General features: G+C 45.7%; 1 protein-coding gene and 1 pseudogene across 1 annotated transcript in view; both read right to left on the bottom strand.

The window, feature by feature from the left end:
• The window catches only part of HELZ2 (helicase with zinc finger 2), a 119,930-nt gene extending 100,574 nt beyond the window's left edge, over positions 1–19,356 (bottom strand). The window contains exons 1-4 of the mRNA XM_088467048.1: positions 19,286–19,356; positions 12,463–13,417; positions 4,806–4,986; positions 1,559–1,666 (exon numbers count right to left, since the gene is read on the bottom strand). Coding sequence (XP_088323174.1) covers positions 1,559–1,666; positions 4,806–4,986; positions 12,463–13,409 — 1,236 coding nt within the window. The 5' untranslated portion in view covers positions 13,410–13,417; positions 19,286–19,356. The remainder of the gene's footprint in view (positions 1–1,558; positions 1,667–4,805; positions 4,987–12,462; positions 13,418–19,285) is intronic.
• Positions 19,357–25,492: 6,136 nt separating this feature from the next.
• Positions 25,493–27,346, bottom strand: LOC148534247 (uncharacterized; annotated as a pseudogene).
• Positions 27,347–27,489: the final 143 nt, after the last annotated feature.

Raw genomic sequence — 27,489 nt, 5'->3', positions numbered from 1 at the left:
GCATCGACGCCATGGGTGGAGCCACAGGGAAGCATGTCAGGCAATCGCTGACATGCCTCCCTGCGGCCCCACCCACGACGTCCAAGCCACAGAGGAGCGAGTGACTCCTGCCGAGCCTTGCCGGAAAATCACACAGCAGCCCTGCCTATATCTTTTGCTCCTCTACTGCACGTACCTGCTTGGAGACAGTAATTAACAGTGAAATGTGCCTGTGCTTAAATGTTATTTATAAACTACAATAATATCACTGTAATAATTAAACGCATTGTTATTTTCTATGAAACATTTTTTTTTACTTTTCATTAAATTACCATCATTTTTTTTCTACAATTTTAGCAGCTCTTCAGGAGGTTTCATTTTTCTAAAGTAGCCCACACCTCAATTAACGATGGAGACCACTGGCGTACAATATAGTTTCCAGTGTTATACTTTTTTAGTTTATTTTATTTTACAGTAAGTGGCAGGGTAACAAGTTCTTGTACTTTTATATTGCTATTTTATGTCAGTTACATTTAGGGAGCATACCCCAATAGTGAAATGGACCCATCATATTGATTTTATACTGCCCGTTATACTGTCCGACTCTGGGGAAAAAGAATAGTTAAACATCACATAACAGAACACACTCAGCATGTAGCACGAACCAATCAATGCAATTTCACACAAACAAAGGTTTACCATACTATCCCTTTAAACTTGGAACACTCATGAATTAAGGCCCCCATACATCAGAGATTGATTGCAGCAATCGTGCAATTTGCAATCGATTGTGTATAAAAATCTTTCCCTTTTTCAATCGATTGTGGCAATTCTGCAATCGATTGAAAAAGGGAAAGATTTTTATACACAATCGATTGCAAATTGCACGATTGCTGCAATCAATCTCTGATGTATGGGGGCCTTTACTCAGGTTCTGTGACTGGCTGACTTCAAGCCTGGATTTCACCTGGTTTTAATGAGGCACAGAACCTGTGTAATAAATGAGTATCCCGGTTTAAAGGGATGATATGGTAAGCTTACACAAACATCAAGAAGCAACAACTTTCTCTGTAAAGCGATGTGCCATATGCTTGCGCTATATAACTCAGAAGTAAATAAAATGGAGGTTGGTACATATTAGAGTGGTCTAGCTGTCAGTATAAGTCATTTGTGCAATGCCTGATCCTAGTTCTGAGAGGAGCATAATCATACAGTCAACTGGGTTACTTGACTGCTGTATATTAAACAAGGTTGTCTTCTTTTGGCTGTTAAGTGTTAATTCCATTGTACTTCTACTTCCCAGCCAGCAGCAGCCAGATAATTATGCAGCCCACACACCAATTGCTCCACCGGAGGGTGACTTATGATTATATAAACAGTTTCTATTTTATGTCAACCTTCGGTAGCTCCCCTTTATAATTAGCATTTAAAAGCAAAATACCCTAGGCCAGTTGCTACTGGGACACATGGAATACAATGGGGGACATAAAAACTTTTTTTTGTAAAATGGTAGTTCCTGGACTATACAGACAAGTTTAGGCTTACTCATTATCATCTTACTAGTTCCTTCAGTATGTACCTTTGAATGCATAGTAAAATTCCATATTCTCTCCACAGGCTTCTCCGTGGAATGAATTGTCAGCGGATGACTGCATGTGATTTTAACACCATCAACTTCTTCGGAAAGCTGCAGTGATGAAAATAGACAATTATAATGATGTACATTTGTACTAATAGTGTAACATATACCACTTTTATACCTAAATTCTGGGTCTGACCCGGAGGTTGGAACAGGGGGTCTCATTCAGACCCGCTCGCGAGCGCTGTACGCACGCAAGCGGGTCGATGGTGCCCAAGTGCGCATGCGCACGACGGAGGGAGCTCCGTCGTGCGCATGCACGAGACCCGGCGAGCGACGGGGAAGCCGTCGCTCGGGGTCTCACACCAAAGGGGGCGTGCTGTCGATGGTGAGTGACAGCACGCCCCCTTTGGTGGGCATGCCGGGGGCGTGGCTGCCAGACGGAGGCGTTCCGGCCCCACTGACATCACTAGTGATGTCAGTGGGAGTGATTTTGGCTCTGATAGAGCCAAAATCACTCCAGGGCTTGCGGTCACCGAGACCCTACCGCAGGGTCTCGTCGCAAACCCGATGGTCGCGATGTTCTTGACCATCGCGACCATCATCATGGACGCTCGCATAAGCTGTGGGTGGTAACCCACAGCTATGCGAGCGTCCAAGAGGCCGCTCCAATTTTAGGTAGCCTGGCCCTGATTCAGAGCGAGCGCTTTGGTCAGAGCGTCCGGCTCTGAATCAGGCCCAGGGTTCCAAACCGGATCAGACCCGGAATTTAGCCGGCGCCAACCCAGGATATTCCCGAGTCGGCGCCGTTCACACCGGAGACGGGTCTGCAGTTACCCGGCTCTTCTGGCGTGGAAGTGGACGCTTGGAGATGACGTCATCGTGACCTGGATCGCGCCGTTTACACTGCAGAGTTTCACGGGACAATCGAATGTTAAACCCTGAAAGTTACCTGGGTTGGATTGCCGGGTAACTAGACCCGGGAATCCAACCCTGTCCCCTTTTACACCAAGGAGCTACCCGTGTTAACCCTGCACTAACCCGGGTTTTAGCTCAGGTGTAAAAGGGGTATTATTTTGTTTACAGAAATGTCCCACAATATTCATCCCTGTGTAGAGAATTCTCTGTTATGCAATAGAAAAGACAAGCAAAATAAGAACCAGTCCGAGCATTAGAACATTATCAGAATTAGCCCAACTTATAGCCAATCGCCCAGCTTAAAGTCAATCAGAGCATTACCATTTTAACAGAGTTTGAACAACATACAGCCAATTAGAGCATTAGAATACTTATACAGATAGACCAATCTGTAGGCAACCAGGGAATTGGGACAGTCACAGGGTAGACCAACCTAACCCAATCAGAGCATTCACAGGACTAAATCAACCTGCAATCAATAACAAAATTATTCAAAGCACAAAAGTCAAATGGAATAGTAAAAAGTTTGATTTAAATGTGCTTCTATATAATTTGAGGTTCACACATCCAACCAGTTTGTCCTTATTTTCACCTTCACTTAGCCTACAGTGATTACACTTGGAATATGGTGCTGTCACTTGTACTTGCGATGGTGAAGAATGTAATGCGAACAATTTTTTCCAAAAATGGGTAGAGTCTTCCCCAAGGACCAATTTTCGCTACAGATTGGCAGAACCTGTTGCATTGCTCAAAGAACAAAATCCCTTTGCAATATCCATCAAAACCTTAAAGAGTAAGTAAAGCCTAGCCATAATGGAAAGCAGCCATTTGAGGGCTTAATTAACTTTGATGAAAATTAACCAACTGTAAAGTTAACTGAGGATCAACTCATAAGATGGCTGACTCCATAATATGAAAGCAGAGTATTTTGTTTCATGTGACAGCATGACTAATTCCTACACACACACACAAATACAATATATATCCAGAGTATACTCCAAGGAAGATCTTCCCTACAGATTTTGCTTAAATTTCACAATATTGAAGAGGATTTGCACTTTTGCCTTTTTTTCATGTTAATGAACCAATACTGTATTATATTCCTGAAGTATGACATTCCACCCATATAAGGTCTTCCTGTTAAAGATCAATTTTAGGCACTGTTGACCAGAAAATATCAGCAAGTTTTTAAAATAATTAAAATACAATTTTTGGCCTTGTTCGTCAGTTACAATCAGGTCCACTGAACTTTAAATATGGTAGTTTCTTTTTTAAGGAAATTAAAATAAGCATTTTGATTCAATAGACCATCAAATGTATTAAGTATAAAAATAAATATAAAATGTAATGTGTACTTTATAATCCTGAGAGACAAGAAATGTCCATATAAAATAATCCTCACTTTTGACTGTATATACTGCTCAGCAAGCCTGGCGACAGGGGAGGACTAGGGGCACAGCCATCCCGGGCCCCGAGTTAAAGGGGGCCCCAGAGCCCCACAGATTAACTAGATGTAACTGTTGCCTGTGCTCCTGCAATGATCAGCAGGGCATTGGCAGCGGGATCTGTCAAGGGACCCAGAGCTGCTGTAGCCTGTGTAGCTGCTTTACTGCACCGACAGTAGACAGTGCAAAAAAGTTTTTCCCGTTTATATGGACACAGCGCACGTGACGCAGCGCCGCTCCATTGAAACAAAACAGAGGAGGTGCAGCGGGCTGCCAGTAGAAAGTGTGGGGACTGGAGAGTGACACCGGGGGCTGGAAAGTGAGATACTGAGGGCTGGATAGTGAGACACAGGGGGCAGGAGAGAATGACACTGGGGGCTGGAGAGAATAACACTGGGGGCTGGAGAGATTAACACTGGGGCTGGAGAGGTACACTAGGGGCTGGAGAGAGAGAGAGACACTGGGGGCTAGAAAGAGACACTGCTATTTGACAGTGACATTGGTTATATTCCTATGCAAACAGGCATCTTCCGGACCACGTGATCTCTAACGTGAATACCGACTGAAGTCACCATCTACCCAGGGAGGAACAATTCCTTCAGAGATTTTCCATTGCAGAGAAACCACATATACTGTAAGCAACGAAGACTCTCAAACAACTGGCCTGCACCTGCCAGGGACCCAAGGATGGGGAGCCCCTAAAAAAATAGGTGTACTGGGACCCATGATTTCTGTTGCTGGCCCTGCTGCTCAGGGCAATTTGTCTATAAAGCTGACAGGACATGTCATGGAAGGCATTCAGTTAACTTTATTGACAAATTACACTCAACAATGCATATAATATATAACATGATGGCATTATTGAGCATGTTAACGTTACTCACCACTGTTGTGTCTCGGCTCCTTTGATACTCCTGTACAAGGCGGTCCTGATAAGACTGGAGTCCCTCTTCCTCCATGACATGCTTGTTTCTCCTGCTGACTTTAACCCTAAGAATCCATTCCTGCAGCTCATCTTGGCTGTGAGCATTCTGACAGCTGTTCCCATATATACACTGATAAGGGCTTGATACACAAAACAAAGACAGCACAATGTCAACAGGTAATTGGGTTTAAATCAGTGTAGTGCTGAAAGAAGCTACACATATCTTCACATCTTCCATCTCTGCTATAATAACAATAACAGAGCTACCCAAAACCATGTATTTCCCCAAATAACTTAAATGGCACATTAAATCCTTCATGGTAAAGAAAGAGGGATTTCCTCAGTTTGTAAAACAAAAAAAACAGTCTTTACTGATTTACAGCCCCTCTCTAAACACATCTGTTTTATGTGCTATACATCTTTGTACATGCAGTCCATTAAGGTAAAGTGCATTTTGATGAGTGTTTATAAATAAAAAAAGGGACTTTTATCTTTTCTGCTAATCGGTGAGTGCCAGCTTTCCATTTTCTTGGACCTTAAGGGGGGTGCACTTAGGATATTACGGGCTGGACTATGTATATCTAATTTTGCAGACTTGCCAAATGTGCCATTCATTTACAGTCAGGTCCATAAATATTGGGACTGACAGAATTTTCAGATTTTGGCCTCTATTCACCACCACAATGGTTTTGAAATGAAACAAACAAGATGTGCTTTAACTGCAGACTTTCAGATTTAATTTGAGGGTAATTACATCCAAATCGGGTGAACGGTGTAGGAATTACAACAGTTTCAATATGTGCCTCCCACTTTTTAAGGGGCCAAAAGTAATGGGACTATCAACTCAAAAGCTATTTCATGGACAGGTGTGGGCTATTCCCTCGTTATTTCATTATCAATTAAGCAGGTAAAAGGTCTCGAGTTAGTTCTAGGTGTGACATTTGCATTTGGAATCAGTTGCTGTCAACTCTCAATATGAGATCCAAAGAATTGTCACTATCAGTGAAGCAAGCCATCATTAGGCTGAAAAATCAAAACAAACCCATCAGAGAGATAGCAAAAACATTAGGTGTGGCCAAATCAACTGTTTGGAACATTCTTAAAAAGAAAGAACGCACCGGAGAGCTCAGCAACACCAAAAGACCCGGAAGACCACGGAAAACAACTGTGGTGGATGACAAAAGAATTATTTCCCTGTTGAAGAAAAACCCCTTCACAACAGTTGGCCAAATCAAGAACACTCTCCAGGAGGTAGATGTATATGTGTCAAAGTCAACAATCAAGAGAAGACTTCACAAGAGTGAATATAGAGGGTTCACCACAAGATGCAAACCATTGGTGAGCCACAAAAACAGGAAGACCAGATTAGAGTTTGCCAAACAACATCTAAAAAAGCCATTACAGTTCTGGAACAACATCTTATTGACAGATGAGACAAAGATCAACTTGTACCAGAGTGATGGGAAGAGAAGAGAAGGAAAGGAACTGCTCATGATCCAAAACATACCACCTCATCAATGAAGCATGGTGGTGGTAGTGTCATGGCGTGGGCATGTATGGCTGCCAAAGGAACTGGTTACCTTGTATTTATTGATGATGTGACTGCTGACAAAAGCAGCAGAATGAATTCTGAAGTGTTTCGGGCAATATTATATGCTCATATTCAGTCAAATGCTTCAGAACTCATTGGACAGCGCTTCACAGTGCAGATGGACAATGACCCGAAGCATACTGCAAAAGCAACCAAAGAGTTTTTTAAGGCTAAAAAGTGGAATGTTATGCAATGGCCAAGTCAATCCCCTGACCTGAATCCGATTGAGCATGCATTTCACTTGATGAAGACAAAACTGAAGGGAAAATGCCCCAAGAACAAGCAGGAATTGAAGACATTTGCAGTAGAGGCCTGGCAGAGCATCACCAGGGATGAAACCCAGCGTCTGGTGATGTCTATGCGTTCCAGACTTCAGGCTGTAATTGCCTGCAAAGGATTTGCAACAAAGTATTAAAAAGTGAAAGTTAGATTTAGGATTGTTTAGTTTGTCCCATTACTTTTGGCCCCTTAAAAAGTGGGAGGCACATATAGAAACCGTTGTAATTCCTACACCGTTCACCTGATTTGGATGTAATTACCCTCAAATTAAATCTGAAAGTCTGCAGTTAAAGCACATCTTGTTTGTTTCATTTCAAAGCCATTGTGGTGGTGAATAGAGGACAAAATATGAAAATTATGTCAATGTCCCAATATTTATGGACCTGACTGTATATTCCATAAAGTCAAATGTGAAATCCACTCACAGTCCGTGCGTTTCCTATAATACTTGGCAAATGTTAATGAAAGGATCTGCATACAGCGTTACGGTATCCGGCCAGAAGGTCAACAGTAAACATGTCAACATTCATAATGTTGATACCACAATGTCAACATGGTTCAAACTGTCGAGAGGCACCATGTCAATATCCTCAGAATGTCAACATGATAACTGTCGACCAATTGTACCCAACCCCACCAATACAGAAATTTTTTACTTAAATAACCCATGTACCAGAGCCCTTTCCTTTGTAATAGTTGGATTTTGGAGGGGCTCCCTTCATTGGGACTCCATAGTTTGAGAGGTGTGTGTGCCTGATTCTGACCCGCTTGCGAGCGCTGTATGCTCGCAAGCGGGTCGATGGTGCCCAAGTGCGCATGCGCACGACGGAGGGAGCTCCGTCGTGCGCATGCGGGAGACCCGGCGTGCGACGGGGAATCCGTCGCTCGGGGTCTCGCACCAAAGGGGGCGTGCTGTCGATGTCGATGTCTTGACCATCGCGACCATCATCATGGACGCTCGCATAACCTGTGGGTGGTAACCCACAGCTAGGCGAGCGTCCAAGAGGCCGCTCCAAGTTGAGGTAGGAGGGCCCTGATTCAGAGCGAGCGCTCTGGTCAGAGCCTCCGGCTCTGAATCAGGCCCTGTATGCGGGTCCTAGAATCCTGTTCAATACAGCAAATGGTGGGGGGGGGGCCAAAAAAGAGATCCCCACAAATTCTAATTACTGGAGTAAATTTAGAGAGCTTATTTAAAGTGGGAAAGCCCTGCAACATTCTTCTGTAGATTACTGTAACATTGCTTCAGAAAAGTAATAACACAGGCAATTTACTATATTTTTAAACTAACAGTATGAATAAGATGAAATTTCCAGCAAACAAACAGAAAGGTTATGCAGCAGAAAGCGTGACAACGGTAATACTGATTTTCCACCAAAATCCAGGGTCTGACTCAGGATTTGGAACCCAGGCCCTGATTCAGAGCTGGACGCTCTGACAGAGCGCTCGCTCTGAATCAGGGCCATTCTTCTTCATTTCAGAGCGGCCTCCTGGCCGCACGTATAGCTGTGGGTGACCATCGCGACCATCGGACTTACAACGAGACCCTTGTGGTAGGGTCTCATTGCCGCAAGTCCCAGTGGACTTCTTGCTCTTACAGAGCAAGAAGTCCACCCACTGACATCACTTGTGATATCAGTGGGGCCGGCCCTAGACGGTAGGCGTTCCCATGGGAACACCTCTGTCTGGGCAGCCACGCCCCTGGCCCGCCCACCAAAAGGGGCGTGCTGACACTCAACATCGACAGCACGCCCCCTTTGTAGCGAGACCCGGAGCGACGGCTTGCCCGTCACTATCCGGGTCTCGCGCATGCGCACGACGGAGCCGTCTCCGTCTTGCGCATGCGCACTGGGTCAACCTCGACCAGCTTGCGAGCGGGTCTGAATTAGGCCCCCAGTTCCAAGCCAAGTCAGACCCGGCACCATTTACACTGCATATGGGTGCCAAGCGCTGGAGACTCCAGCACTCGGCGACATGCAGTATGTGAGGGGCGGGTGCTTCCTGGAGGGTGCCCGATGTCACCTGTTGGGTGGGGCAATGAGGGTGTGCTTCCATGAGGGTGTCCGATGTCACAGCGGTCACTGGGGAGACGACTGAGTGAGATTATAGCCTCCCCGTATGAAGCGAAGATGGGGTAAAAACCGCGATGTTTCGGACCATACGGGGAGGCTCTAATCTCTCCCTCCCCGGTGACAGCTGTCACAGACACCTTCCAATTTCACCCAATCACCATGCTGTAAACGGGTCCCAGGTCGGATGACCCGCGTTACCCTTTTACACTGAGCCTTACTCGCGTAAAACCCTTCTCGAGACCCAGGAAGAAATGTAATGTTGTGCTTTTGGAGCTAAATCATACGTTTACTAACAGAAATGTTTTTATTTGTTTTTATAAGTATTAGTAAATTTGTGATATAGCTCCAGGGGGGTGATTCAGCTTCGGATGGAATTGCAAAGCTGCATGCAGGCAGCTTTGCAATTCCATCCTTGCTTATATGCAAATGCAGCATGAGGTGAATGACACCCCCTGCTGCATTTGCGATCCCAGCACTGCGACCGAGGTTGCAGACTGGTATCACCATCGTGACCAACGGAGCCGGGCCACCAGCCAGCTGAGACTTACTCAGGATGGCTGGCTTGCGAGGTCAGGAAACTAAGTCCGTAGACGCAGTCCCTGACCTTGCCACACCCAGAAAACGGGGCAGACATGCCACCGTTTCCAGGAAAGCTGGTCGTTCCCGCCCCCACATCACCCCTTAAATGCCTCTGCCTGTCAATCAGGCAGAGACATAGTAGGGTCTGCGTGTGATCACACAGGACTTGTTCTGCACATTCACAAAGCGGATCCTGAGCACACGCAGATTCCCGATAATCCGGAATTTGCGTTCAGCGTTGCACGCAGCTGAATCAGGCCCCAGAAACACAACATAGATGTTGACCGATTTTAAATTGATCAAAATCAATTAAAATCAACCTTTAGTTAATATATCCCTAAAGGTTTGAAGTCAATGTGGGCAGGGGAAGAGGGTCCTACTCATCAGAACTTACAGTCAAGATATGAGGGGCAGACATACAGAAGTGGCACAGAGGGTAGAGACAGCGAGGGAGGAGCATGGAGGGTCGGGTTAGCATGAGAGCTGGAAGTCTTTAATAAAGAAGTGTGTTTTGAGAGCTTGTCTGAGGCTTCAGATAGACGAGGAGAGTCTATTTAGGGGGAGGAACAGAGTTCCAGTAATGGGAAGCAGCAAGGGCTAAATCTTGGGAGGTGGGAGTAGTAGGAAGTAATCAGATTGGATGAGAGACGGCGGCAGTCATTGTCTGTGAAGTGAGAGGCTGGGAGTGTGGAGGGAGATGAGCAGGAGCGCCGACAGGGGGGGGCGGGTACAAATTCCCCAGGCCCGTGCTTCCTGAGGGGCCCGGCGGGGGCCCGGGTCTGACACCGCCCCCCTCCCTCACAAGAGCCCAGCACACAGCATGTGCTGAGCTGCAGTGGGAGACTGCTCGTGGCTGCTGAGCAGCAGCCACAGCAGTCTCCTCTGCCTGTGGTGGGGAGCGATCACACTGACTTTGCGCCGGGCTGAGGGGGCTCAGAGCGCCCCCCTCGCCAGTGCGCAGCGGCACTGAAAATCTTTTTTTTTTTCCCGAAGGGGGCGTGGCCACACCTCCCGCTATTAGGCCATGCCCCGTTACCCGGGCCCACCGCGGCTCTTGGCGGGCCTGGAGATGAGGTTGGAAATTAGAGCATTATATAGTGAGTGTGAGAAGTTTAAATCAAATTCTGAAAGGAAATTGAAGGGCCTTGGTGAAGAGGGGAGGCGGAAGTAGCAAGTTTGTAGAGGAAGACTAATACCCCTTTTACACCAGAGCTAAAACCTGGGTTTTTGAAGGGTTAACCCAGGCAGCTCCCTGGTGTAAAAGGGGAGAGGGTTGGATCGCGGGGTCGAGTGACCCAGCAATCCAACCCAGGTAACTAGCAGGGTTTAACACGGGCGTAGCCCGTGAAACCCTGCTGTGAGAACAGCGCACTCCGGGTCACGATGACCTGGAGTGCGCTGCTAGCCGGCCGATTGGTCCGGCTTCAGTGGCACTTGGAGATGACGTCATTTCCAAGCGTCCACTTTCATGCCGGGAAAGCCGGGTCTATGCAGACTCCACTCCGGTGTGAGCGGCGCCAACTCGGGAATATCCTGAGTCGGCCGGCTAAATTCCGGGTCTGATCCGGTTAGGAACTTTGGCCCTGATTCAGAGACGGGCGCTCTGAATCTGGGCGTTTTTTTTTTTTTTTGTGCGGCCTCCTGGCCGCTCGCATAGCTGTGGGTGACCACCCACAGCTATAGCGAGCGGCCAGGATGATGGTAGCGATGGTCAAGACCATCGCGACCATCAGGCTTGCTACGAGACCCTTGTGGTAGGGTCTCGTGGCCGCAAGCCCCAGAGAGCTTCTGGCTCTAATAGAGCCGAAAGCTCTCGCACTGACATCACTGGTGATGTCAGTGGGGCCGCCCCCAAACGGCAGGCGTTCCTTCGGGAACGCCTCCGTTTTGCCAGCCACCCCCCCTGCCCGCCTACCAAACGGGGCGAGCTGTCAATCACCATCGACAGCTCGCCTCCTTTGGTGCGAGACCCGGAGCGACGGAGCACCCGTCACTAGCCGGGTCCGTCGTGCGCATGCCCAGTGGGCAAACATCGACCCGGTTGCGAGCGCTCATCGCTTGCGACCGGGTCTGAATCAGGCCCTTTGTTCCAACTCCGGGTCAGACCCGGAATTTAGATGGAAAAGGGGTATCACTGAGCAAAAGCATTGAGGACAAATTGGGGTGGAGAGAGGTGGGAGTTAGGGAGGTCAGATACTGTATGAGGAGATTGCAGTAGTCCAGTCTAGAGATGATCAGTGAGTGTATGAGAGTTACCTCTAGGGTGAGAAAGGGTCTTATCCTGGAGATATTATGAAGGCAGAAGCGACAAGACTGCAAGAGGGACTGAATGTGTGGTTTGACAGATAGGTCGGAGTCAAGGATAACACCAATACAGCAGACTTGCAGGATAGATGAGATGGTGAGGATTTTGATGGATAATGAAATTGAGTGAGGAGAGAGGAGCCGGAAGGGAGGGAAGACAATCAGCTCAGTCTTAAGGTGCCCACACACTGTCAGATGTTTTGCCAATTTCGAAGCATCGGAACGACAAATCATGTAAAATATGTGCAAATCGTGAGTGTCCACCGACAATAAAGATGCCGATGCGCGTACCCATGGGTCATCCGTCGTATCTTCAGATCCTACCTACTGCAGGTAAGATCTAGCAATCTCTTTAACGATGCACTGGAAATCGTTAAGGACGCACGATAGGTTGTTAGTAGATCGTTTTTCAGAATTAACTTTATGCACAGTATCGTTTGTCCAGGACTGCCAGGGAGTTCAATGGAAATCGTTAACGACATTGCATCGTTTGTGAGTCGTTCAGTGTGTGGGCACCTTAAGGGAGGAGCTCTTGCTGTTTATTTTGAGTATCAAGGAATGCTGGGTATACATAAACTAAGGGGCATGTTGTGTTTTCTATTGATCACGTAAGCTCAAAACTGACTAATTTAAATAATAAAAAAAGTTTTTCGATGGGATTTAAGGCATGAAACGCAAAACGCAAAAGCCAAAAAGCATATTTAATGTACCACTGAAAATACCTGCTCTCTTCCAAAATATCACACTTACATTTTTTTGCAGTCCACTAAAGACGTCCATAAAGGAGAACTTACTTTTCACAGAGGAAAAAGCGATTCATGCCAAGTGGCGGGGTACGGTGATTCCAAACTGTCAGTGAATCCACTGCCATCATTCGCCCATGTTCAAAAGAAGAGCAGTGAACCTCAAAACTTTCTTGTGTGCTGGCACTAACAAGGCAAAGACGACAGTAAAAACCCATGTTCAGGCCTCTGCTCTCCTGAATCTTACTGCGGCTTAATCCATATTTTTGCTCTGCCTTCCACACTGCAAGCTCCACCTCACTGTGTGCGTTTGGGCAGTGTCCATTTTCTGCCCGACAGAGAAAACCTTGAGAAAGTTGCCTGCATAAGCGGATGTGATGTAAGGAAGGCATTGGCTGGATAGCATGGCATTGTTTCCTTGTGTCATCAACAACAATGTGAGCAAGAAGGGGCACTGCGCGAGGATGAGATTGGCATAAATCTTTATCAGTGACCGTTGGGGGGCTCTGATAAAAACATTGCTCGCAAATGTCTTGAAACTTCCCTCCAAATCTACTCAAAATGTCTTCCCAGCTACGAGGCTTATTGAAAGCAGTACTCTGGGTCGAGGAGGGCAGTAGTAAGGACCTGAAATGGTTCCTCTCCAGCTTAAATGTCTTCTCAAAAGACCAGACATGGATTTCTTCATTGCACCAAGCAAAGCTGCAATTCTGGTAATGTCTGATACAGCCTTTCTTGGGTTGGTAATGATAGCAAACCGCATAACGGGCAGGCACAGGGAAAGCTGGGCGCCGTCTCACTTCATGCCACTCATTAACATTGTTAACACCCACACATTTTGCAAGGAGCAACTGGGCAGTACAGCTGTGGTTTGAGGGGTGGTATGTATAAGTGATCCCATATTTCTTTGAGCAGCAAATGGAACATGCCAGGTGTAACTCCACATTTTGTAGAAGTGGTGCCAGATCTGGAGAAACCAGTCCCGTGAACTGTCCCATCGCAGTCCCTTTAACGATAACAGAGATTAGACATTTGGGGCATATCTTCCACACAGTAATATAAATTGGGCAGCTTTTAGCCCTCCAGCTACTGTACAACTACAAGCCCTTGGAGCCAGAGGCATGGTAGAGCTTGTAGTGTTACAACAGCTGGAGAGTCTTAGGTTACATAATTGATCTACATAAGTTCCTGCTAATAATATACATTTTAACATACTATAACAGGGCCTGATTCAGAGATAAACGCAACTGCAATTTGCACGCAGATCGAGCAATTATTTGCCATTGCGCATACGTATGCATCGTAGTGCGCGTGCTTGAAGGCAGCAGTATGTCCGCTGTGCATTCACACAAACCACGGAGGTCCAATGCAGGTTGATTGACAGGAAGTGACCATTTGGGGGTGTGGACAGGGGGTGGTTGGCGAAACGCAGGCGTGCCTGGCCGTTTGAACGCCGTTACGTGGGCGTGCATAAATTAGCCACTACAATTGCATACGCAACTCTGCGAGGTAGAAGAGCTCCCTGGCCTGCTTCAGGTCAGACCTGCCGCATGGGTAAAATGGCCGCCGATGTACTTTGATGGTACCGATGTTTATGTAGGTATGCGTAGTTGTACGCAGGTGAGAAGGCAGCAGTGGGCGTATTTATGTTCGGGTGATCTTTGCTAACATTAGCATATTTATTGCAACTGCGTTGCATTTGGAGATGCAGTTGCGGTCGCATTAGCGTACATCTCTGAATCAGGCCCTTAATCTATTGGTGTATTTTTGTACACACTAAAATAAATTTAAATATTAGCATCAAATTTTAGCTTTGAACAGAAAATATGTGGCCAGGTTTATTATTAAGCAAATTTCAGTATGTTAAGCTAAATTACAAAGGTTGTCATTAAAAATTGCAAAACATCCACTCCTAAGTGAAAAACCATATTTAGAGCCACGTTTGCTTGTATTTGTGTGAAATTTATGAGATTTCTGCTGTACTGCATGGTTTGGCCAAGCTAGACAGAAGGTTTCGACAAGCAGCAGAAGCTTGTAAAGGCCAAGGAGAGGAGTTGGACAGAGTGAGTACCATACAAAGTAAGGAGTAGAATCAATGGCGTGTCCAGTTTTGTGGAGTAGTGCACAAACTTGACAAAGTGGTGAATACAGCACATTCTTAGGTGCATTCCTAGCTCTGCAAAGTCAGTTTTGTGGACATATCTTGTGTAAAACATGTCCCAGTGCCAAGTGTACGCAACTATGGGTGATTCCGTTTTACCCATTATTCAGTTGCATATCCACTTGTGGGTGTAAGTAACTGGAGCTAACTGGGCAATCAGGTGGCTCTATCGCACCAAGGAAAGGGCTGGAGTATGTGTGCACTGATAATGATGAAGGCTATGAAACCAAGCGTACAGACAGGGTGCGGTACAGACACAGAGATGCACACAACTTTGCATGCAATGCTGAGGTTATTATGGTCGCCTTGCGGTCAGCCGTGCACCATCCTCAATGTCAGCAATGCAATGCAAGAGGGATTTCCCATGCTTATGTTACAGAGGCTGGCTCTAAACTAGCGAACACAGGTCTGAATTTACAATGTAGCGTCCGCAGATTTTTTTCATTCAAAGGTCCGTTGTGCTTCATATACAGACTCAAGTGCACACAGATATAAAAGTGTCGCATATCAAATTAATCAGCACAGTCTGCTGGTGCGTACGTGTCCCATCACATTTTCAGCAAAAAAGATGCCAGATGCTAGCAGAGTTGCATGGGACCTGGCGGCTCACTCATGCCAGGCAAGTTGCACTGTGTAGTATAATGGGCTAGATTACATTCCCCTTGAGATTGTAAACTCTTGGAAGCAGGGCCCTCTACCCTCTTGTCCTTCTCCTTATTTTATTTTCATCTACTTCTTACTCACCATTAGAACACCTAACACTTGGTTGCTTATGCTCTGTTGCTTATTTGGGTGTTATGGCCACCAATGTATCAATGTATATTATCCATGTCCTTGTCCTGCATTGTATTGTATTGTACTGTAAGTAACTTTTTTGGTTATGTACTTTGTAAGGTGCTGCAGAACAATTGTGGTGCCATATAAATAAACGATAATAATAATAATAATGTATGAGAACACATCTCAGAGAAGAAAAGAGAAACAGAGGCAGATCTCACCACCCTTGCAGGCAGTACACCTGTTTCTTCTACTGCCACCCCTTGATTCACTGATATGCTGAGGTTTTGTGTGGAATTCTATCGCTTAGGACGTATCTCTCAATAGGAAGACAGAGGGGTCATTTTAAACTGGTTTGCAATAAGCACTATGGTGTGAAGTGTGTACATGGTGGATGAAATATGTGGTGTGTGTGCAAAGTGGATTAAAACAGGTTCTTCAAAATGGTGATGCAATGCTGCCTCCAATGGTGGTGGGGTCATTGGCGTATTTATAATGTGTGCAGGGTGTGCGGTGCACACGGTACCTGGGTCCAGGTGGGCCAAACTCTACACCCATACTTATTGTACTTACCTCTCCAGATTCCTGAGTCATCTGGTTTTGAAGACTGAAATCACTTGGAAAATGGCGCAGCGGCCATTTTCCTGGAGATTTGCACATGCGCACTAGAGATGTCTTCAGGGACATAGCGCAGACGCCATGTTCCCGGAGACCTGCACATGACCAGTAGACTCTGACACAAAGCCAGAGTCTACTGCACTCCCAGAGAGGACACTGGCCCCCTCCTCTCTTAAAACGTCCATGGGTGGGGTAATATCAACGAGGCTAACATTACGGATCTATGCAAAATATCTGACAATGGAGATCTCCACAATATGGTCTATGAGGAGTGGTTTATGGGGCAATCATAAAAAAAAAAGAGGAAATTAAATAAAGCCATAAAACTGTACTCCAACCCAACAATGTAGCCTTTATCTAGGCCTGCTTTTATACAATTACTGTTGCTGCATGCGTTGCTCTTAAACCCACACACTTCTACTTACTCAGTACGCTTAGTACATAGGGCCTGATTCAGTACAGCTCGCAACTGCGAATGCAATAGCGATTACACACGTAGTCTCACTGCGAAGATATGCTAATCCACTGCAATCGCTATGCCATCGCAGCACAACATAAGGATGCCCATCTTACCTTACACACATCTGTAATACTTAGCAAGACTACAAAACCATCGGTAACATCGAGTACAATCACAGCCTCACACACACTTGCACAAGCTCTGAACTTACTCATGAATTGCTAACCTCATCGCACGAAGTGACTACTCAAGCTGTGTATGGCATCGCAGTGCCAAATTTATGCACGGCGTTCAAACGCACTGGCATGCCTGTGTTTTGCCTACAACCCCATCACCACCCCCAAACGATACTTCATGTCAATCACTCTGCGAGGGGTCTGCGTAGTCACTGTGATCGCGGTGGCTGGTTCGCGCACAGCGATGCATACGCCTGTACAGAACGCAACTATCGGCCAATTGCAGTTGCGATCCTTGCTGAATCAGGCCCATAGACCCCTAAAAGTTGTGCGTGCTTGTGTTTCTTAGAACCCTTGGTTACTACTTACCATCAGTAGCCTCCAGTAGTGCTTTTTGGATTCATGCATCTACTGTAATCACAAAGGGGGGGATTCAATTAAATTCAATGTTGAAAAATGCCGGGAGTTAATGCCCAGAGCTATTCAATTGGCCGCACTGTAAACCCGTGATTACTGATTTCTGATCACACCCTCCTGAGGTGTGAGCAGAAATCTGACTAAACTAGTGCAACTTGCAGACTTAACGCATGCGCTAACAGCTTCGCGTCTGGCACTTAAAAGTCGGAGAATGCCGTTTACCTTGACTAAACCCTTAGCATTAGATGCAGTAAACTGCATTTCAGACCTAAGTGCCAGACGCAATGCAGACAAGTAAATAGCTCCGGCGCTATTCAACATCGCATTAATTTGAAATCCCCCCAAAGGAACACCAGCCTACAGCACCAGCTGGTAATGAGTTTATATTAATCACTATAATGTGACAGAGAGAATGTGTTACCATTTGTTTTAGAACTGTCAGCAGGGGCCCCCATTTCATTTTTGTATAGGGGCTGCTGACAGCCCCCAGGGCATGTTATGTTATGCCTCAGCTGAACTGATGCGATATATACAGAGAAAATTAACAAACGGGATAAACAATATAACATGAATAGATCCCTAGGAATGAAAAGAGTAAGGGGTATATTTACTAAAGTGCGGGTTTATAGAGGTAAAGATTTTGCCCATAACAACCAATCAGATTCTAGCTATTATCTTGTATAAGGTCCTAGATAAATAAGTAGAATCTGATTGGTTACTATGAGCAACACCTCCACTTCTATAAACCTGCACTTCAGTAAATATACCCCTTATATGGAGATGTAGGACTCTACGCTCAAGGTTGGCTTGAGCGCTGCTTCAGTCTGGTGATATCCTGTCTCCTTGTTTGGGTATATGATAGATAGTGATTAAAGTGCAGACATCTTGTATTATGATGTAGCAACGAGATGTACTGACACAACAACCCTGGGCTATAAGTGTAAATTAAAGCAGTATTGTATTGAGAGTCAAAGTGCTCACTAAAGTAAACACTGATTGTCTTTACCACCACCTTATAAGAACACTGAAACACGTCTATATAAGAAAGTGGATATAATGACCTAACCACCCCATAAAAAGCGTCACAGCAATACCAAAAGTGAGCACAATATGTAAAGTTGGGTACACACCTATACAATCATTGGGCAGCTCTTTCAAATTTAATCCATTCATGCAATATCGCAAGAGTGTGTACGCACCTTCGATCATGTTTTGCCGGAAGAAAGCTGGTCGAATCGAAGGATCACATCTGATGTAGTTTAATATTCCTCCGATTCAAACGGTGAGATTGGACCAAAAGTGCATTGTGCACGCACCTTCGACCTTTTTTTTGAAACCGTACTTCCGATTCTACACTAACAGCAGTGCCGCCTGTGGGTGTGTATAACTAAACAAGGACAGGTTGCTTGCTATGTGCTCTCGTGTAAACGCTCCTCCCTGTTTTGTGTGATTTGCCACAACTGTATTTGGCTAATATTGTGATACTGCAATCTATTATATGGTTTTTTCACTGACTTAAATGTCCTCTACTATACAGCAGGAAATGTACTAATGTATTGCAAGTTTCCAATGCAGCCACCCTGTATCCTTCAGGACCTATATACAGTATGTAATGTCTGAAAGCATGGTTAAAAATATATATTTACTATATATAATTACGATTCATCTATACTATATTCCAATCTATATATTTATGTATATTTATTTGTAGTTTTTACTGTAATCACGCCCCTTTCCAGTCTATTATGGTAATTCTTGGTACATCTGCTGTGAGTGTAGCCTGGAATCGTGAGAGTATGTACGGTGGTACAATCATTTTCTTTTCGATATTTTGGCAGTCGGGTATGGAAGGTCGGCAGTATGATTGTATAGGTGTGTATGCACGTATCGGCACTGTGGTCGGGACTTCCGATCAGTAGTGAAGTTGATTGAACCATCTCAAGGAAAGAGTGATCACAAAGGTGTGTACCCAGCTTAAGATGTGTTGCAATAAAATAGCACAAGATAACAGGTATGATGGCTATGGTAAATTTGGGGGGGTAGTGTGAGGCTAAGACCCTGTGGAAAGAAAAGTTTACTTACTTTATAAACTGCTACTGGAAATATTACAAAGGCGACATGTGCCAACATACAGAGAATAATGGAGGTGTCACAGGGCTTTACCACACTGACGTCTCCCACACTCGTACTTGGAAACAAAACAATGACAGGGGTTGCTGTGGCCTTGTCACAGAGTAATGATAATAATGTAAGTGAAGATCTTACCAACAGGATGGAGAAGTCAGTGTGCCACTGGTGTCTGCAATGTGCTGGTCTTCTCTCTGGCTGGCTGCTGCTGCTGCACCGGTTATTATTACACACACTCAGCCCGTCTCCTCACTCACATCTTCCCATTCCTCTCTGACTTTCGTTTCTCGATTCATAGTCATGTCGTCACTGTGTCCCGCCTCCTCCGTGCCATCATCTAAGCGCTGCTGGTGCCGGCCAAGGTCGCGGGTGGGACTCGGCTGCTGTGTACATGGCAAGAAGACTCAGGACTAGAGCAGTGTTGTCCTGACGCGGGTGGTTTAGGACGGGGAACGGGCATGGGGTACAACATAGAAGAGGAGGGCACTGGTATAATGAGGGCACCAAGTGCCTAGGGATAGACACGTCAAGGGCCCCAGGATGTTTATGTAGACTCCGTCCCGGATATCTATACCGGCACAGCTGTATGTTTGTTTTGCTAGGGATTTACTGTGCTAGCTCCAGAAAATATATTTTTAAAGACCCTGTCATCATCCCTAAACATATTAATATTAAAAAAGAAAAAAACGTGATCTGCTGGCGTTTATAGAGTGCTGTGACCAGGGCAAGTTGTCTAATAAAAACAGTTGTATGAAGTTCAGTAAGGTGCATTAAATAGTTTTCCCCACAAATGTGTCGTGTTTAAGGTAAAAATGCGATTACTTAGAGGATTTCTGCTCGCACCCTCCTGAGGTGCGAGCAGAAATCCAACTAAACTAGATATATCGTTCAGCATGGGCACCCTCCCTCATCCCTGAGCCTGCACAACCTGATATCGGGCGATGAGCGACGGCGTGAACGACCAGCGAGAGCCCGTATCGCTGGTAGCCAGCACGGCATATCCACTGCACGATTAATGAACGATTGACCGTTATCATGAGATAAAGCACCCAAACTGCGGTGCGCAACACGTCAGTGGTGGAGACCATTTTGGGCAATTAAACGATATTTGCCTGTTGCCATCACGGAGCTCTGGAGAGACGGATACACGCTCTATAACAGAGCATATAATAGGCGCTGAGGTTGAGGCAGGGATCGAGCCACAGCTGACTACAAGATACAAACTAAGGCCCGTATTCAATTAGTTTCGCGTATGCGATAAAGTTTTGCATGCCGGACTTTTTGCCTACATCGTGTACTTTAGACGTGAAACTTATCGCGCGTGTCCCCACGATTCGCCCTATTCAATTCCAAAAGACGTGAAAACGGAGACACGCAAAGTCAGAACAGGCGAAAAGTTGTGTCAGAATCGGGGAAAACAGCCTGAACCCCCCAAAAAGATGAAGAAACATTGGGGATCAATGTAGTAATACAACTGTTTGGGGTACATAAGTTGGTACAATTGCCTCTAATTAGCGTCTTTACACAAGTGGTGAAGAATAGCATTAAGCAGGTTTTTTTGGAGAAAATAAGTAGTCCTGTCAAATTTGGGGTACTTGAAAATGGGTGCAAGCATATTTAAAAGTCGCTAAAGTGAAGAAAAACGCACCTTAAGCAAACCCCTGCAATCAACAAAACACCCCACCCATTCTTGCAGACCCCCAAAAAGTCGCTACCTTTTATGTTTGTACCCCCACTTTGTACTTTTTCGACCCCAAATTCAAACTACTTTTTAGGGGTGTTTCTTACTTTTTTTATAGGGATTTTTTGACACAGTTATCCTTTGGAGGCTTGTTCCAAGGGTTCTGAGTGTTTTCCCCACATTTGCACCCCTAAATAAAAGTTTTGCACTTCTTTTCTCCTATTCACAGGCGAATATTTTTCGCCTATTGCATTGCGTTGTCACGTACGCGAAAAGCGGATGGAATTGAATTACGGAGAGAAGTTTCCACCTGGTGAAAAGTCGCAATCGGCGATACTTTTTCACGGATCTCGGCTTTTAGCTTCCAAGTGAATAGGGCCCTAAGTCTGACAGGTCCCTTCATACCCAGTCTCTGGCTGGAGATTAGCCTCCCTCTCTCCCCGTCAACATACAGTACAGGGGAATATTCAGGCTTACCACAGTGGAGACTTATCAGTAATTATATGCGCCCTATGCTCGTATTTATATGGAGATATAAAACAGACTGAAATTTCTTATGCTGACAAGATATATTCCAAGACTGTGAGATTTGACCACCTGGAGTAAATTGATTTTACTTTACCGGAGAATACTCTGATATAGCTGTGGACAATGTAATTGTTTCTTCAACATTTGATTCATTGAAAGAATTTAGATCCACGTCCTTTAACAATTAAACTAAACTATTTTTTGGATGTCTTCTGCAGGCTAATTTTAACAATTATTTTAATGATGAATGTGTATTTTTTGTGTGTATGGAAGTTATGGGCCCCATACATCAGAGATGGATTGCAGCGATCCCGCGATGCTGCAACCTGGGATCGCAGAAATACAACATGTTCGATTTGACGATTTCGATCAAAAAATTATCACAATCGTCAAATCGGGGACATTTAACATGTCAAATGTCCGCGATCCGGCGACAGATCGCAGAACATCGATGGGCGATCGGAAATTTACGATCGCAGTCCTGCATCGCGATGATCCGTCGCAGATGTAGGGCACCTTAACGTGAAATTTTATTTATTTTATTTGACCGGTCAATTTACTATTAATAGACCTTTTATAGGCAATTTTTAATTAGTATGTGATTTTTACCATATCCTCTTGTATTACACTGCACAACAATGAAGATGTTTCCGATGTGAAAATAGTTACTTCTAATTGATTTCAGAATGCAAAGAATGAATATGACATTTAAAACTCTCAGTTAGCTCTGAGTTCCGAGATATAGCCCATTTATGACAATGTAGGGGTATTCCTACCATAGTGAAGTGGGCAGAATGGAGAAAATCTTACCAGCAATCTGCGTTCCGCGCAGAGGGGGTGGGGCCTAATGACTCAATCAGTTATTTGTCCCCTCCCCTATTCAAATATATACGATTCATGGGATTACCCACACAAGATAACTGTGGTGCACTGAGTGACAAGCCTAGTGAGCGATCCCACCAAGACATTTCAGCAATGGAACAAAGATATCAGGGTAGGTGAATCACTACTGCCGGACAGTGACAAGAGATGCCCCAGAAGAGGAGTACAAGCAGTACTTACCATGGCTGGGTTTACCCAGTTGAGAGTTGGTAATGTGGCCAGAAAACTAAGATAGCACCAATTAAACCTTTCATTAATTCAGGTATTGCAAAGCAGAAAACATGTAAAGACATTATACAATAATTAGAGAGTTAACTAAACTAATCATATTTTGTACTCACAGGGCTGGATCCAAGTAGGAGTGATGGGGGCGAGTTTCCACTGTAACAGTGTACAAATCGCCCCCTTCGTAGCCCGGACTCGCACATTTTTGTTTGCAGCCCTACAGGGGTGCGAACAAAAATGTGCAAGTCCGAGAGTACACTTATCGCGCCACAAGGAACTTACTCCTAATTGGATCAAGTCCACAGAAAGAACAAAGGATTCAGGTACAATAGAGGTGTCTGTAGGCCCTCTCAAGCCAATTAACAATAGTAGTTCTGTGGTACTGATGCAACAGATTGGAATTCTGTGGTGACAGAGAGCACCAAATATGTTAAAGTTCTCTTGAGTTGCGTAGATACTGTAGTCAAAGAAGAGATGTCATATTCCATCCTATAGAGGGCACCATCACCGTTGAAGCCTTCTAGAAGTCCAGGAACTGCTAATGTTGATTGGTTCCTGAGTATGTGACATCACAGGAAAGAGCAGGATTTATCAACAAAATAGCTCTAGGAGAGCTCCTCTTCACCTCCTCACCCCATGCTGACCCCTTCCGTCCCGATTGACACGCTGTGGACAGTTGGATAATAACTTGCGCCTGCCAAAATCACTTTTCTTACCATTAACCATTGATTGTGTCAGTGAGAGCACTGGCGGAGGAGCGATCAACTTTTTTCACAAAAATAGCCTCATTTGAGCAGAAGCAAAATTAGTGTTGAGGGCAAATAAAAATTTTGAACATTTAAAATTCTTATACACACTAGAAACACAAATCGTGAGTACGAGGCTAAACATCAATATGACAGCGATGAATAATACTTGCCTACACACACACTGTTGTGGGATGGAAATTCTAATGCCGCATATCCACTTGTCGATTAAAATGAGCGATTGAACGATATCGTTATCATTCAATCTCTCATTAATAAGGCATGAAAATGTTGGAAATGACCAGCGATGTGCGCTCCCGCTGGTCGTTTTCAACATCAATCATCGCCTGAACATGCTGGTCAATCTTCCGATAACGACAGATTGACCATGTTCAGGGATGAGGGAGGGTACCTACACTGAATGACATATCGTACTGTCGTTCCACTATCTGCTAGTGGATACGCACCTTAAGAGTATGGTGGGCCTAGCAGGCATATGTGTGTGATCATATAGAAACTAGAGAAATTGCTATCAGTGGTGCTCTCATTAACAGGATTTTGGTACTTACTGGTAAATCCATTTCTCTGATTCCACAGGGGACACTGGGGTATAGACGTGGGGTCGAGTAGAGCCTGGCACTTTAAGAATCTCTAAAGATGTGACTGGCTCCCAGTTAGAAAACTGAGCCCGAGAGGAGATGGAGGAAACACACAACCAAATAGAAGGAGAAGCTAAGGAAGAAAAATAGTACAGCTGCGAACCAACCAAACACACTGTGCGATGCACAGTCACACCAAAATCAACAACAAACTGCAGCAATTCGTGCAGAAGACAAAAACAAGGTGGGAGGGCGTCCAGTGTCCCCTGTGGAATCCAAGAAACGAATTTACCGGTAAGTACCAAAATCCTGTTTTCTCCTACATCCACTAGGGGACACTGAAGCTACAACACTGGGGACGTCCCAAAGCCCCATGGGAGGGAGAGAACTGAGAGACCTGCAAAACCCTACGGCCAAAACTAGAATCAGAGGCCGCAAAGGTGTAGAACCTCACAAAGGTATGAAGAGAGGACCAATTAGCCGCCTTACAAAGTTGGGAAGCGTAGGCTCCCCTCGCACGGCCCAAGAAGTATAAACGGAGCTCGTAGAAAGCGCAGAAACAGACGGAGGAAGAGAATTAGACAAATAAGCCTGACGAATGGTCAGGCGAATCCATCTCGCTAAAGTCTGTTTTGGCCGCATCATAAAGGACAAAAAGAGCATCCGATTTACGGATCCCTTCAGTGCGACACTTCATCCAGGGGAAGCTCCCGACGAATCCTTAAGTGCAGGAACCACAATAGGCTGATTAATGTAGAAAGCCAATACCATCATAGGCAATAAAGAAGGGCAGGTACGCAAAACCACCCAATCATCATGAACTATCACATAAGGAGTCTTGCAAGACAGGGCGCCTAGCTCCGAGACTCATCTAGCTGAAGCAAGCGCCAGCAACAGGATCAGCTTCCAGGTAAGAAATTTCAAGTCAACATCATCCAAAAAGGCTCAAAGAGCGCAGACTGAAGAAAAGAAAGAACCAGGTTAAGGTTCCAAGGGGATGTAGGTAGAATAAAGGGCGGCGAAGCCCCCCTGAAAGAAGGTCTGAACTTCAGGTATTAGCACCAGACGACGCTGAAAGAAAACAGACAAAGGTGAAACATGCACCTTAAGGGAACCTAACCAAAGCCCAGCATCCAAACCTCTTTGTAGAAAAAGAAGAAGGCGATGTAAATGGAAGGAGGAAGAAGAAGAAGAGGAACTACGCAACTCACACCAAGACACATAGGATTTCCAAATTCTATGGTAATGCGCCGAGTTGACCGACTTACGAGCCCGAAGCATGGTAGGAATCACCTTCCTAGGTAAAATGGCTTCAACAGCCACGCCGTCAAACGAAGATGACTTAAGGGGTGTACAAAAGGGCCTTGTTGCAGAAGATCTGATCAAAAGCGGAAGAGACCAAGGATCGTCCGCCAGGAGGGAGAGAAGATCCGAGTACCAAGCACGGCAAGACCAATCCGGTGCTACCAGGATTACTGACAGGGATTCGCGTTTGATGCTCTTCAGCACCCATAGAATCAGAGGGAACGGAGGAAAAAAGGTACACCAGATCGTATGGCCAGGTCAGAGACAGAGGGTCCGCTCCTAACGCCCTGGGATCCCTCGTCCTGGAGCAATACAGAGGTAGTTGGTGATTTTTTTCCTGGAGGCCATAGGTCTATCTGTGGTACGCCCCACCGGAACATCAGTTGCTGGAAGACTTCAGGATGAAGGTCCTTCCGACTGAGGTAATCGGCTTCCCAGTTGTCCACTCCCGGAATGAAAATCGCCGAGATAACCGGGACGTTTCTTTCTGCCCATTTGAGAATGTAGATCCATTTGCATCTACTGTCCCGGACCATTGGGACAGTAGATCCAAATGGAACGTCCTGGAGTGAAACCTGCCGTACTGGATGGCCCCAAAGGACGCTACCATTTTCCCTAGTTGTCCACTCACGGAATGAAAATCGCTGAGATAACCGGGACGTTTCTGCCCATTTGAGAATGTGTCTTGCCTCTCGCATCACCATGCGGCTGCGAGTTCCTCCCTGTCGACTGATATACACCACGGCTGTGGCGTCCGATTGGACCTGAACCGGCGTCCCCCATAACGGGAGCTGCTGCGAGAAGAGCGTAATAGATGGCTCGTAGTTCTAGGACATTGATTGGCAAGAGAGACTCCTCGCATGTCCAACGTACCCGGAATTAGTTGCTCAGGGTCACCGTTCCCCAACCGCGGATACTGACGTCCGTGGTCAGCAGAGTTCAGTTTCAGATGTCGAATCAACGTCCCGCCAGCAGGTGATCTGTCCGGAGCCACCAAAGGAGGGAAATTCGAGATTGTGGAGACAAGGTCACCAGCTGATGCATCTGCAGATGAGACCCGGACAGTAGATCCAAATGGAACGTCCTGGAGTGAAACCTGCCGTACTGGATGGCCTCGAAGGACGCTACCATTTTCCCTAGGAGCCTGATGCAAAGGTGAATTGACACGCGTTTGGGCTTGAGGAGTAAGCGGACCAATTCCTGGATGGCATGTGCCTTGTCCAGAGAAAGGAAAATTCGCAGTAACAGTGTCCAAAATCATCCCCAGAAACTGCAGCCGTTGAGATGGTAGCAACTGGGACTTCTGGAAATTGATGAACCATCTGTGTTGAATGAGGAACTGATGTGTCAGAGCTAAATGTTCCATTAGTCTGTCTCTCGATGATGCTTTGAGTAGAATCTCGTCCAAAAACGGGACAATGGAGCTCATTTAGACCCGCTCGCTAAGATGCATACTCTCGCTGCTGCTGATGGTATGCAGTGTGTATGCATGTGCATACCTTAGCGAAAGTTCACAATGCATTCGCTCGCTGCGCATAGACAGCCCAGCAGAGTGAGTGACAGGGGAAGCTGTTTGTAGGTGGTAACAGGGCTTGGCAATTAAAAACAGGGGAGTGGGGGTGCAAACGCAGGCATGCCTGAGCATCTCAACAGCATTTTAGAGGTGTGCATAATTAAAAGACAGCATCGTAGTACACGTCACCTGGCTTGTTTTTACACTGAAGTGCTCGCAGTGCTTGCGGAAGGGTGTGGTCAACCTCAAGTTCTGCGATAGCATCCGATGTTACCCGATATACCGATGGTTGCATACACTTCCTGGACATGACGTGCACAAATGGGTGTCTTAAAAGAGGCTGGTGGGTGTTTGCATACACTATGTGATCGCTCTGGGCGTGCTAATGCACTGCTGTGCCATAACACTACCTACACAATTTGCATACACATCGTGCGAGCAATTGCATCTAGCGATCGGCTCTGAATCAGGCCCAATGTTCACTCCCTGTGAGCGAAGATTGGCAATCATCACCACCATTACCTTGGTGAACACCCTGGGAGCCGTTGATAGGCCAAACGGCAGGGCCTGAAACTGGTAATGGGAATCCAGGATCGCAAAGGGAAGAAATGCTTGATGCGGTTTCCAAATGGGAATGTGTAGATACGCATCCTTGATGTCTAAAGAGACCATGTATTGCACCTCTTCCAACCCCGCAATGACTGAATGTAGGGATTCCATCTTGAATCTGTGATGAAACAGGTAAAGATTCAAGGATTTTAAGTTCAAGATGAGACGGACCGAACCATCTGGTTTGGGAACTACGAAAAGATTGAAGTAGAATCCCTGGGTCCTTTGGAGGAGTTGGAACTGGAACCAGGAAC

The sequence above is a fragment of the Taudactylus pleione genome, unplaced genomic scaffold (genome assembly GCF_031769625.1).
Source record: "Taudactylus pleione unplaced genomic scaffold, aTauple2 ptg000069l, whole genome shotgun sequence".
In the NCBI taxonomy this organism is placed as follows: Eukaryota; Metazoa; Chordata; class Amphibia; order Anura; family Myobatrachidae; genus Taudactylus; species Taudactylus pleione.
The sequence above is the reverse complement of the archived record's forward strand: the minus strand, read 5'-3'. Positions and strand labels throughout refer to the sequence as shown.